Below are 14,842 nucleotides of genomic sequence, written 5' to 3'. Positions count from 1 at the left end.
TGTGTGTGTGTGTGTGTGTGTGTGGTGGTGGTGGTGGTGGTGGTGGGGTTAAGCCACACACACACATTGATTAAAACTGTGTGCCAGCTACACTTCACTTCCTGTTTTGTTTACTCTTGTGTGATGATTGTGAAAGTGCAGACTCCTGCAGGATACATGATTGACAACTAACTTGGTTTCCAAAATAAACAACTTGCATGCTACAGCTGCTAAAAGATGAGTAGTATGTGAAAACAGGAGATGTTGTTTGGGAAGATACTGGAAGAGGTATTAGTGGAAAAAACAAAGTGAAAAGAAAATTATACTAATGCTGATAGTAGATCAGTGAAAGTATAAACTCCTGGTTTCTTAGGCAATTTTGATCTGAGTTGAAAAACTAAGGGCAAAGCCACCATCATCTTGGCAGAGGGATAAGTTTTTGATAGATATTTGAATCAGTTTTTGAAGACACTGAGTTGTAAAATGAGTAGCTTTTTAAAAAAGGCATGATTACTTGACTGTAAAGAACATAGTGTTTTGAGAGAACATTACAGGAAGCTTTGTCACAACTGAAGGCTAAGTCAATCTAATGATGATACTTAATGTCAATATCAACCATTTCACTGCTGATCATTTTAGCAGAAGCCTCAGGCTAATATGCTTATCCACTGTTGGATATAGATGTAAATAGATACCAACCAACATTGCTTCCATCTTGCTCAAATTGAGCCAGCTTGTACATGCTTCTGCATTAGATCAGAAGTCACAGTGCTGGGTGTCAGTGGTATGCTGATAGGTTCTTATCTTAGTTAAAAAGAAAAGGAGTACTTGTGGCACCTTAGAGACTAACAAATTTATTAGAGCATAAGCTTTCGTGAGCTACAGCTCACTTCAGCGGATGCATTTGGTGCATTTCCACCAAATGCATCCGCTGAAGTGAGCTGTAGCTCACGAAAGCTTATGCTCTAATAAATTTGTTAGTCTCTAAGGTGCCACAAGTACTCCTTTTCTTTTTGCGAATACAGACTAACACAGCTGCTACTCTGAAACCTATCTTCCTTAACGGACTCATGTTTAACAAAAGGTGACCAGAAATTGGAATGAAACCATCGATTCACTTCATGTAGACTGCTGAACAGCCATCAGTTGCTGCTGACCTGAGGCTGAGATGGAGGCAACCTATTTTGAGAGAGAGGGGTTCCCGTTTCCAATTCCTTGAAGCATTCAATCCCTTGGCTAAAAGCATGTTAAACTTGAATCAAATCTTGTTGAGAAGGAACTTCTTGCTGTTCCTGGTTTTACAAAAAGGTGTAGATGCAGTGTTTGTTTAATGTTAGCAGAGGGATTTGAGTGCAGAATAACAGATGGAGGACCAGCAGTAATGGAAAGGGCAAGACCACCCAGTAAAAGGGTTCTAGGCCATGGAATAGAAAAACCCTTTCATTCTGTTTATGTAGGTTACTTAGGCCTATCCACACAAACAGTTGCACCAGTTTGACTAATGTTGTAATCATACTAATGTTAAATGAAACAACTGTGTGTGGACTGTGATACTGGATTAGCTTGCACTGGTAAACTTAGACACAAGGCAAATCCAATAAGACTCATGTTAATGAGATTTCACGCATGCGCACACATTATACCTGTTTAGTTACTCACTTTTATTAACTGGTGCAACGTCTGCGTGTAAACAAGCTCTTTGATCAGAACCATCTTTTTGTCACATGTTTGTACAGTGCCTAGCACAATGAGGTCCTGCTCCATGCTTGAAGACCCTATGTGCAATTACAGTGCACATAATGAAGTATTTTGAATGAACCTATCACTATAGTTGGTATCTAATGAAAGCATAGTATTGGAGGGAATATAAATTCCATAACCTATTGTAACTGAGCCAGCCTCCTACCAAAAGCACTGAGACAATTGACAACAGGAGGCTTGAACAGACAGTGGGACAGAATGTGCCCTTTGTGTCGCATTCAGCGCTACTTGTGGAGACAAGTGAGTATGAGGAGGGCACAACAGGATAATTGCTATTGTCATTGTCAGTTCACATTTTGAAGGTTCTTTGCTGCCAGAAACATTCTATGTTTAAATTTTGTATTCTGCGAAATCTGAATGTCATGGGGTACCAGGTTTAGCCCATGGACAGTGAATTAGATAGCACCTTTACTTTAAATGTTAAAAGAAATAAATATCACTTCCTATCAACAATAAGGAGATTTGTTTGTCTCAAAAGCAGTCATATTTTACAGGATTCTGTGTTGAGGATCCAGATCAAAACAGTATCTTGGATATGAAGGCAAACGTTCTTTTTTAAAGTGTTTTTTTTTTCTCAACTAGCAGGCAGTTAAGTTTAAAACGCAGCCTAGACTTAATGGTACTGTAACATACTAGATGGGGACATACGTTAAATGTACATCTCTAATGTTAGTATTGAGCACCTTACTACACTGTAGACATCCTATAATTGACTCAGAATAATAATGGCCTGTAATATTATCCATATAATAGGTATAGAAACATTAAATATCCAGCAAGCGCATCCTCACTTTACAGCTGTCCTTCAAAGTAGATGGTCCTAATGTACATTTTCCATGTTGCTTTCTAAAAATTGTCAAATTACCTCTCATAAATCTATAACTATTCCCAGATAAAAACTACATTAAGTAATAGTGTAAAGTTGAGTATGGATCAGTAACTTAAGGATAAAAACATTGCATGGATGTTTTATGTCTTAACAAGCCTTACAAACACAGGAAATTCAGATTTAAGATTAAATTTAAAGACAAACATAGTCAAAATATGGAAATACAGTTAAGGGACCTCAACATTAAACTTCACTCTGTAGTGATGCCATGCAATTCATTGTACAACTGTGATTAGTGCATAAGTGTTTAACCACATCTTAGATTAAAATAACTTTTGAGGAGTCTGGTGGCACCTTAAAGACTAACAGATTTATATGGGCATAAGCTTTTGTGGGTAAAAAACCCACTTCTTCAGATGCATGGAGTGAAAATTACAGATCTGTAATTTTCACTCCATGCATCTGAAGAAGTGGGTTTTTTACCCACAAAAGCTTATGCCCATATAAATCTGTTAGTTTTTAAGGTGCCACCGGACTACTCATTGTTTTTGTGGATACAGACTAACATTGCTACCCCTCTGATACTAAAATAACTTTGAGATGCATTAGATTTTTCATTTCCCCCCCCCCCCGTGGTATCACATGACTGCATCTTCCCTAAGTGGGTTTTGGTTTCACCCTTATTGCGAGTAATGAAAAGTGGTGGCTTGTTTGAAAGAGGGAATCCTGCATTTGTAGCATCAATTCTATTGAGAACAAGAGAAAACAGCAGCCATTTTGAAAGAAGGCAGTTGCTTATGAAGAAAATGTAATTTATGAAGACTAGCAACCAAAGATGACTATTGATCCTTAAAAACACAGTCTCAACTTCAGATATAGCCAATGCATGATATTTTGGTGAATTTTATATATAGTGAAAGTTTTACTTGTAAATTCCCAGAAAATTCATTTTGTACTCTAAGCTATAATTTTGGAGAGGGTACTCTGTAGTCTTCATACATAAAGTGGTTGAATCCCATCTTCGGTGCAAATCTCATTTTACTTCTAACTATTGAACTGTAACTGGTGCTCACATGAAAACTTGCCGTCCCACTTGTAAGCTTTAAACTAGACTGTTTCCTTACTAAACACTCTTTCATGCATAGTTGCTATAGGATTGCTCCTAGGTTGCCCTGCTGAACAAGGATCTAACGAGTTCAGGTTTTGTACTTAAACTTTAACATCCTCCTGCCTTAACGTAGCAGTTTTCAGATGAGATTTGTTTTAAGAAATCCAGCAGTTTCTTATTAAAATGCTTTAAATTTCTGTCCAATGTGCTGAATAGTGTTGCTGCATAAACCTACCCGTACAGCATTTGTTAGAATAATTGTAAGTGCATCATAAACCTTCCTGTGGCTCTTGATTAGATTATATTGTAAATGTTAGTTTGCCTTCCTTCTTGAGTAATTTCTGAAACAGATGTTGCCTTGAGTGTAAAGTCAGTTTGATTTTTTTTATCCTTGATTCATTTTTTAGTCACTAACAGATTAAATTGGTATTCTAGGTTATTGTATTGTATTCACTATTGTTAAGGACAATGGAAATATATTGATACAACACAAAATGTGGATGGTTATTTAAAGAGGAATATTTCCACCGACATTTACCATGTGAAAGGCTTACCGGCCTAATTTTAGATTTCAGTTTATATTGCATTTACTGTTTTTGATGGTTCTTAAAAGTAAAGTACCTCCAACAATTCATTAGAATAAACAGCAAGGAAAAAATCTGGCAAACTTTTGAATAACACAAATGGTTAGATTTAAAACTGATTGTGTAGTCAGTTATGAGATGTGTTGCCATCCAGCATCGATAGCTTTCTAAATGAAAATGTTTTTATCTTCTGGGACAGAGCCCAAGTGTGTGCATACATTCCAAAAGATGGCAAATTTTAAAACTCTCACTTGAGAGTTGGAGCTTTTTTTCCTATAGCTTCTTTATGGGATATACTGAATAGTAAAGAGCAACAGTTGCTCCTTGGAGTTTAGCTCTTCATAATAAATATTTAAAGTGAATAAGAATGAGTGTTTTGCTACAAAGTTACTATTCTGACTTTTTTTTTTTACTAGCTAGAACGTCTGACTAACAATGTTTTTACGTAGGTCATATCTTTCTACATAAAGACATATAGATGGTATTTTGAACTATAAATGTTAAGAACTTTTCCATACTCAGTACTATGGAATAAGGCTTGAAAGGAATATATTGGAATATATAGGAATGTTGGTTTTGCAAAATAACTGATTTATCTGTTCTTACAGGGCCACCCTTCTGTTCAAAAGGGTTGTAGTTGTCCTCTCCTTTATATAGAACTGTGGCCTTTGCAACATTACATATTAACCTGCTTTCCCACTCCCCATCATGGGATTGGTCAGAGGACAGTCTAGAACTTGATGGGCTGTTTCTCCACACACTATACTTTGTTCTCTGTCTTGAGTAACTTCAATTCTAGATCCTGCCCTTTGATTTGAAGAAAAAAATTACAGTAAATGAAGTGAATGAAATAAGTTGTGCAGTGTGAGTCTAGTGCTTGAATTGATGGACTTGAGGGCCAGATATGGCTGACTTGCTCTGTTAAAGAGGAGAATTATGTTGGCTACATACTTTAACTAAGTGGGGGAATAGACTGACCGAATGGAAGGAGTGTTCCTTTGTGAAATGTTTACAAAGTAAAGTTTATAAAAACTATAAGCTAAACTTAAGTAAAATACAACCCAGGCTAATCCACCTGCATTTCATTTTGAATCAGATATGACTGAAGTTGTCTCATAGCCAAGAGTCATTTAAATAACGGCATGTATGTTTCAAAAGACTCTTTATTCTTTTGTCTCTTAATACTTTCTCATTTTTCTGTTAAGGCTCATTCTTTGACATTGCCCACCTCTTTCATAGCACAAAGTTAGTTTTTTCCTTACTCAGGCCAATAAATGAGAGATCACAGCAGGATTAACTGTATGTGATGGGTTTTTTTTGTAAATGAAGAAAGATGTCTTGGGTTTGGATACAATTTGTGGTCAGAGCAGTCCCTCAGAGGAGGGGCAGTTGGGCCTATGCTCAGATGACGAGCCTTGGAACTACATTGTTGGCCAAGCGGAACGCAGGCCATCTGTGAAATGTGACAGTGATGAAGAGTGAAGGAGTGAGTGGTTCAGTGAGAAGAAAGTCTTCTCATTTTGTTCTTATAGACTGATTAATCTGACTCCTCTTAAGGAACAAATTAGGACAGGAAATTGCATGTGAGCGTGTGATTCCATCCTTGAATTGTAAGGTAAAAGGCTCCAAAGCATTTGAGTTGATTATCAGGGGAAAAAATCAGAACAAATGTGGACTGTGGAATAACCCTCTCCCTTTCCTCTTACAATGCTGAGTGCGGAGAATAAACACAAAGACAAGATTATCCATTGTTGTTCCATTGCATTTTACAAGATAAAGTGAACAAAATGATTGAAAGATAAACCACTGCTTGAAACTAAGATCTCTTGAAATTATCCGTCACTTTTGGGTTATGAAGCCAATTTTGGCCTTCTAGATATGACAAATGTATGGACTTGATCCAAAGTCATTGACTTCAGTCAGTGTGTTTCCGCTGACTGTAATTGGCTAAGCTAAAAGTGCTTCATTCCTAACCAGAAATATAATATAATTGAATGTGTATTCTGGGTATAAGTAGCGGTTAATGAACATGCCTATGTCCATTTACTTCAATTGCTGGCTGGTTTGAAGACTAAAAGATTGACCTTTAGGTCAGTTTTCAAATGAATGCTACAGCTTCATAAAGAGGAAATACCTTAATGGTAGTACAGAGTGATAACTTGATAAGGGTTTCTGCACTGTATGTGTGCAGGAAGTGTAAAAGAAACAATCAAAGCAGCAATACTAGCACAAGATATTTCCATTAGTAACAATTAATATTTATATAATAAATAAAACTTACAAGGAGGGATTTATTGTTTTAGAAATGACAGCATTAGTAGTTTAAATTCTTGCCACATGCACAATGAGAGAGATCTATCTATATAAATAAAATGTATGGTTGTGTTTTTGTTTTTTTTTTTTAAAAATAGAACCTTAAGTATTTTAGACTCAGTATACACTGGGATCCCAATATTTGAAAGAGTCCTTAAAATTAAAATCATGTCTGTGTTCCATGATGGAGTATACAATTATATGACGTTTGAGGTGAGATTTTTTTCCAGTTGTCAAGACTATCATTGCTCTGGGCTTAGTTACTAATGTGAGGGTTGGTTCTGTGTACCTAGGGAAAGGATTTTGCATTTCTGATTTTTGGAGTCTAGTTCCTCCTTACCCACCACCCCCCAAATGGGAGGGAAGATTGTCTTGTGAGTATAGCACATGAGTGGTAACCAGAAGATGTGGGCTCTGTTTCAAGTTCTGTCAGACTGGCTGTGTGACCATAGATGAGTCTCTCCATGCCTCAGTTTCTCTTTAAAATGGGGATAATTTACCCTACTACAGTGCTGGAACCTTAATTCATTAATGTGATAGTGCTTTGAGATCATGTAGTGGAAGTTTCTATATTCAGTAAATACAAAATATTTCATAGATGACCCTATATTTCACATGTAGATCCTCACTCCTTTTCCAGGTGAGGAGCAACACTGTCTGAGAAGTCTGTAATGTACGTTCAGGATGTTGACCTACAAACAGACTGACTTCTATTTACCAGGAGAGGCAAATTTGCTGCTGATATTTACTTCTGATATGAACATATTATATAGTTTGTGATTTCCAGGATAAATAAAAGCCGAAACATAACTGATCTTTTTTTAAAAAAAATAACTTTAAGTGTGTTTGGTTGCTGCCCTAGTACTACTTGTCAGATTTTTATAATCTTTAAAACAAAACAAAAATCTCCCCTGGGATTATTTCATATGTATGATTAAGTTATTCCATTTCTGACTTGAAAGCCTTTGGGGTGAAAGGTTAAAGATGTGGTATGCCTTTGTTGCCATACAAGGCACTTCCTTAGCCTGAAACAAGGAGATGGGTATAGTGCTGTAGGCATTAATGACTAACCAGGAAATTGGAAGGATTAGTGTGCATACATTTATTTCTAATAACCCAATTAATCCAGTGAGCGTCTTGCATTCAAAATGGATACAGCTGAAGTATAAATTTATTTGATTTAAAAAAATGAAGAATTATAGGGTTTTCAGTTCATAATTCAGCATCTGTTTGTTCTATGTTTAGGCACTGCATATAGAAACTAAGTAAGTAACCGTTCAGGGTGGCTACCCATTGATACTTAGAGGGGAGCCCATTGATAAAGTATGAGAACAGCAGGAGGAGAGAAACTGATCCCATTGTCTTGTTTCTCTGCTAATGAGTTTCCAAAGCACTGGGGCTCCTCTTCTACAGCAATCTGTCTGTTTGAGGTAATAATGAGTAGTGGCTCTTATCAATTACGGGTGAAGTTCTTTCCTCGCCTTTGAATGAAAATTTGTCACTAGATCTGTAAGAATCTCTCTAATTTCTCCTTGCAACAGAGTAGCTTGTGATATTACACAGGGTAATAGTACTGTACCTGGTGCTGAGGGGTGTAACGGAATTGTCGAAGATAGTCTCTCTGATGCTCAGTGCCCTCTATCAAAAGGGGTGTTTACTTTTATAAATTAAAAAAAAATATTCTGGGTAGGTCACGTGATCAGAACAGTTATGTTCTGCTACGTTCTTCTGATGGGAGCAAGGAAATCTGTAATGCCCACCAAGTGCAAGCTGTGCCACTTGCAGTGTGTCAGGAATATGATTCAGGGGTGGTTAAGTAGTATAACTGAATCGCTTTATAACTTATTAGGCCTGGGTTACTTGAATATTCTTCCAGGTTTGCTTAGTAGTTAGTTGCTTGGCTCAGTCAGCACATTTCTGCATTGCAGGTGGGAGCAAGCCTCTCAGCACAGGTAGACAGACTTGCACTAGCAGGGCTTGAGCTAGTGTGCTAAAAATAGCAGTGTAGCTGTAGCTCAGGTGGCAGCTTGGGCTCTCACGCTTGCTGACCGACTCTGTGTGCCTGAGCTTTGATGGCTAAACCTGACTCTCAGCCAGAGTCTCAACATCCACACTACTATTTTTAGCGCACTAGCTTGAGCCCTGCTAGAGTCTAGCTGCTCCCATCTGAAGTGTACACGTACCCTCAGTTCTCTATGGTATCTCCAGGTCCAGTAAGGGCTGAACTGGGGTCAAGACTCCTTCTTTCAGAGACCTGGAGGTGCACCACAGTTTTGTTTAGTGCTGGAGGTCATTTTTATTTTAGCTAGATTACTTCTGACCACTTTATCTTGGGGGAGGAAGGAAGATTTTTTTTTTGTTTAGTTTACATCTTACTCTTTTTTTGATTCTTGGTACGAGTGGGAGATTGACCACTTTTGTTGATGGGTGGCTCTGCTGGATTAGTTTGAAATTGTCTATGTATTTAGACTGGTTGGTTCTTCATTATATTTTTAATCAGATGTCGTATAGTTTTGTGCAGCATTTAAGATGCTTTGCAAACAAGCATCTTACAGACTTAATTGCTGGAAGCTTTGAATGTATCCCTGAATGATGAGAGGTTTTCCCCCCCCTCCCCCTTACCGTATGCCCAGGTAGTATGCCAGTCTCAATTGCCCACCATGAATAATACAAATAAATATTCCCTGCCTCTGTTAAACTGCCTCCTTTTCTTTCTGAGTACACTGCCATTCTGTAATACCTCTTGTTTCAAGCTATCAGTAGGACTTAGCTTCTCAGGGTACTTGGGCCATCTCCCATCACAAACAGTAAATAAAAAAAAACTTCTAGGCTTAATGACCATCCATTTTTATGTGAGCCTTTGTCCAAGAGTGTCCTCTGATTCTGGCTATTCACAGACTTCCCTTTTTATAAGCATATGTTCTTGTTCACTGGTGTGTAACGGTTGAATGGTAGCTGTTGTTTGACGTGTGCTGGGTCAGAAGTGCTCCAGATGTCAGGGTGGAGTTGGGGGAGATGGTTGGGGCATCAGTGCTCGACTCAATGAATAACGGTTAAATTGAATTTTTGCCAGAATATAAAGGTGCAGGAGCTCCCAAGGCAGACTTAAAGAGAATTATCGTATGCCCAGTGCAGAACTAATAGGGCCCCTTTTAACCTTTGGAGTTCACTGGATTCTATGGATGTCTTTCACAAGAAATAAGTGACAGAATGTTATGTAAGCATGTTTCTGTAAGTGTTGATGGAAAAATGTATTATAAACGTGGGGTTTATATTTTTCTTTAGTCATATGTTTCAGCTGATTACTCAAAGTAGATGTCTTTTGAAATGGACTGTACCCATGTTATACTATACCAGTGTACAAAAGGGGTCTATTTTCATTGGTGCACTTAATCCTTTTACACTGTTGGGATCTAGGCAAGTATACAGACATATAAGCCTCTTGGACTGCCTTTCATCTGTTGTGATGCATCCATCAAGCTACAATATACAAGAATTGAATTTTTAGTCTTTGTTTCTCTAAGAACATGTTTAAAAGTCAGCATTTCTATGTGTATTGAAACATCTCCCTGTCTTCCTTATAGGTAATTCAGCTACAGTGAGATAAATTATGGAAAGATTTATTTTAGCTACACTTGATGTAACAAGCGCTTCAGTATTATAAAATTTAAACTTTTTTTTAAAAAACAAACCCACGCTTGAAAACTAAGTTAGAAAAAACATCTTTTTAGACTTGCTGTCTGAATTTGATAAAGAAATCACTGAGGGGAAAAAATAGATCACTATGCTATTTTTTAAATAAAGTCATGGTTCTGAATATAATTGCACTTACAATAACAGATTTTTCTCTATTTGGAGCAGCAGTGTACTAAATTTACTATGAAGTTCTTTTCCCAAGTCTTTTTAAAGTGGAGGCTTAAAAAAAAAAAAGGTATTTGGAAATGTAGATTAAATTAGTGTGTGTGGGGGGAAATGACTAACAGTACAACCGGAAAAGTTACTTTAAAACATGATGCTTTTACTTTGAATGATTTCAAGTGTTTTGTCATCAAAAGACGGTTTTTAGAATGGTGTCACCTATCTAAAACGAAAGCTAATGACAGAGATGGCATCCTGCAAACATGAGATAATAGCAGAAGGCAGATGTGGATGGAATGAGCCACAAAGATAAAGTGATTTTGGAATTGCACACAGCAGGAGCTAATACCATTTGTAAACATGTTGGAAAGAAGGCAGGGAGGTAGGTGGTGACAACAATTGGATTTCCCTTGACACTTCTCCTTGTCTATCACACAATCCCCATACCAGGGTAGCTGAACTCCTTAATGTAAGCTTCTCCCTTTTGTCAATAGAAGCCTGAAAGACTTGTGTTGGGAAGACCAACAATAAAGTAGGAAGGGTTCCAGTGATACTGGAAAGATGTAGAAGACACTGTATATAAGGCTTGCCTCAGGGAGTCTATTTAACAGATAATTGTGTCACTGATTTGCAATAAACTAGTTAGGTAGCTGTGTTGATACTGGGAATGTTTTAGCACCATTGAGATACTTTTGGTTGCAGAATATTGAATTTTTATCCCAATTTGTTTAGTGTTTTTCAGTGGAGCATGGCTTTTAGCTCCATTCTGACTGGTTTGGTTGAAACTTTGTAAAGTATTAGAATTTTTGAAAAAGCAAACAATATTAACATCTAAATGCTACTATGAAAGAACTAGGTCTACTATATGTTGGAACACAATTTAGTCTCCACTCTATCTTATTATAAGCTTTTCATTGTAGAGTATGTGCCTTGTTATAATTAAAGAAGAATTATCCAGGGAAATAAAGGAATGGTTTTGGATAGGAGATTAAAAAATCTATTATGGAAATTGCATGAGATCCTTACAACTTCCCACATGATTTAAACAAGACTTAGTAGCCCTGCTCTTATTCTTTTTGACTTGTTGCTTGAGGACACTAGTGTTTAAGTTTTAGGGAATGAGTTTGGAGGAGGTTAAGATGAGATCTACAAAAAATAGCTTGCATTACATTATTTAATCATCTATGGAGAAAATTCACAGAACGGTTTTTGTAATTGTGTAGAGTTCTACTCTTCAAAACTCCCTCTTCCCCCTTCCCCCCACCCCCCAATTATTATGTTTGTTGACTGACTGGGAGTGGAGATAAATAGTAACTTGAATTTGTAAATTATTCCCCATCTGCTTCTCAAGATGTGGCAATTTAAGTCTCCCCATGAAATTTCTTCTTTGATTATCTTAAGTAGGTGGAAATGTTTTGGATTCCATATTTGGCGCGCTCTCTCTCTCTCTCTATATTATATATATATATATATATATATATATATATATATATATATATATATATATATATATATATATATATATATATATATATATATATATATATATATATATATATATATATATATATATATATATATGGTATGAAATACAATATTTCAGTGCAGTAGCATCCATCTCACTCCTTATCTTTCTGAAGGGAAGGGTTGCGTAATCCCTGATGTGTACTCTTGTGGGACTACAGACATGATGGCTTTAACAGGTCTGTGTTTAGATATATAACAGCAGTTCTTAAAAGATTTGTAGTTCTGCTATGTGCCAGACACACACAATCTGAGCTTCCCAGTGGCTGTCACTGGACTACAACTATGGGAAACAGATTAAAGTGTCACGTACTCACTTGAATCCGCAGAGGAAACGTTGTGGCCCCCTCAGTTATGATGCATCAGTGCAAGTTTACAAGATGTATGTATGTATATTCCCAATAAATAGTATTTCACTGTATTTAATATGAAGAATGGCTGTGTCTAAATGGATAACTGATAAGTAGCCTAAATATGGTGTAATAAGTCCTCTAAGCATCACTATTTGATACTTTAGGGATTTCAGCAGCTGGATCTTAATGTATAAAGTTGAGTTACAGCAGCATTGTTTATCTGGATTCTAGAAGGTGTAATGCTTCTGCAACTATTACATCTGGTTTAATGTTGTATATGCAAAATTGTTCAAACTGTTAAAAGCTGAGGTGAATTGCTCAGCCTTTTCACGGTGGCAGTAAGTAAGATGTATCAATTTAAAAAGACAAAACCAAAACATTCGGTGCTGATACTTATTTTTTTCCCCTTGTAGGATTTTGTCGAGAGTCTTCAACAGAACATGATCCTCCACCTAGTAAGTACGAGATGTAAATGTTCTTGTTCCTTTCCAGAAAAGGATTAGTGCAGGAGCAGTACTCTAGTGGGTGTCAATGGGATGTAGATTGTATTGGAAGCCTTAAACTTCATGAAATGTCTGCTCTCTCTCTCTCCTTTGACAGTAGATGCCTTTTGCTTGATTATTTTGGGATCAGGAGAGGAAGGTCTTCCAGAGCTCCTTGCATGGCTAATGGCTTCCTTCCCCCTGCTTGATGTCTCCTACCATAGCTTGTCACTGTATGGAATGGCAGTGGCTTTAGGGTGCTGTTGAATCAGAGGGGCACTTGATCCTCACAGAGGTGGAGTGTGCTAGCTCCTAAGGGCTGGATATGCTCTTTATTATGCTTGCTGGCTCTTGCTTTATTATGCTTAGTCTTGCTGTCCTGTCACAGAATCATAGAATCGTAGGACTGGAAGGGACCTTGAGGTCTTCTAGTCCAGTCCCCTGCTTTCAAGGCAGGTGGGAATGCTGGGCTTACTTGTGATCTGAACTACTTGTATGTTCTGCATGGCATTATGTTGTTCTATTGCTAGATTACCAAAGAGGCCTTAACTTGGATTTGTGCACACTTCTTGAATAGCTAACTGATAACCTAATGTTGGCCTATGCTCTTTGTGAAAAGCCTTTTTAGTGTGGTGATAGAAGTAGGTGTTCTACAAACGAGTATTTTGTAATGATTGTGAAGCTAATTGCTTTCCAAGATTTTATGATATTTTCCCAAATCTTTTAAAGCCCGTGTTCCCAATGTGGGTGTTTGAAACTACCCTCCCTTTCAATATAGTTAGAAGGGAGTGGCTGGAAGTTAAAGCCACACAAATTCAGATTAGAAACAAGGCACAATTTAACAGTGAGATTGATTAACCATTGGAACAAACTACAAAGAGAAGCAGTGGTTTCTCCATTTCTTGATGTCTTCAGATCAAGATGGGGTGCCTTACAGAAAGATACGCTGTAGCCAAACATAAGTTATTGAGCTCAATAGAAGGGTAACTGGGTGAAATTTAACTCCTATATGTCACAGGACATTAAGACCAGATCTAATGGTCCTTTTTTTGCCTTAAATTCTATGAATGTATGAAGAGACTGAAGCCTACATCTATATTTCTTGGCATGTGACACTTCACTATATTTAAGTCCACATGTGCATGATCAATGGATACAAAAATCAAACTATTGAAGCATTTCCTTTCCATGAAATATTTAAGTAACTGACTTCTACAGGAAGTCATCTGGTAAGACTTGCTATTAAGATAACACAATAGTAGTAATCACTTAGTGGGCCATGAATACAAATATTTCTGAGAAATCTGGGGAAGTGCTTTACATTTCTGTATATTACCTGCCATAAGCAATGTCATTTAGTGACCTCTGAGGAAGATGAGTGGTATTGCCTCCAATTTACAGAGGAAGAAAATTAGTGGGTGTTTATGCTAAAATGATCAGCAGTGAAATATTTATTTAGATTTGAATTATCCTAATTCGGTTTCAGAGATCTCATTCCATATAGCTGAATGCCCAGGGCACGTCTCAGAGTGACACTTTCGCGTTGTCTGTGGTGATAAATGACTGAATTTACATTGATTTACACTGAGGATACAGTTGAAAGTTCTTGTGGCAACCAGGGGCTGGTGCTTTAATTTTTTTAAATGAAAGCTTTTGTTTTTAGAAAACAAATGTAGCACGTTCTGTAGAATTGTGGACTACACAAGTCCCTAAATAGAGGGCATTTGGATATAGTATTACTAATTTAACTCCAAACCCATAGCAGCTCTGTTTTTGCTTTGCTATATCAAGTGATGACTGACTCGTAACACAGCATTTGCACGTGTGGGCCAGACTTTCAAAAGAACTCACTTCCCAGCTACTCCCACTTAGATAGCAAAGTGGTCACAACATCAAAAGTGCTAAGGACCCAAAATATTCTCAGTGACGTACTGCACACTTCAGAAAGTCTGATCCATAGCTTCTGTACTAATCTCCAGTAAAGCCAGTAGCACTGCAGCTTTTATCTCATTTGCATTCCAATGCAATACATAATTTCAAGAACAAAGTAT

General features: G+C 37.2%; 1 protein-coding gene across 4 annotated transcripts in view; it reads left to right on the top strand.

The window, feature by feature from the left end:
* Window positions 1–14,842, top strand: part of NR6A1 (nuclear receptor subfamily 6 group A member 1) — a 197,615-nt gene that overhangs the window by 21,650 nt on the left and 161,123 nt on the right. For all 4 annotated transcript variants that reach the window (XM_038375034.2, XM_038375030.2, XM_038375029.2 and 1 more), the window contains exon 2: window positions 12,723–12,764. In XM_038375034.2, coding sequence (XP_038230962.1) covers window positions 12,723–12,764 — 42 coding nt within the window. The remainder of the gene's footprint in view (window positions 1–12,722; window positions 12,765–14,842) is intronic.

The sequence above is a fragment of the Dermochelys coriacea genome, chromosome 16, assembly GCF_009764565.3.
Source record: "Dermochelys coriacea isolate rDerCor1 chromosome 16, rDerCor1.pri.v4, whole genome shotgun sequence".
NCBI classification, from domain to species: domain Eukaryota; kingdom Metazoa; phylum Chordata; order Testudines; family Dermochelyidae; genus Dermochelys; species Dermochelys coriacea.
The sequence above is the reverse complement of the archived record's forward strand: the minus strand, read 5'-3'. Positions and strand labels throughout refer to the sequence as shown.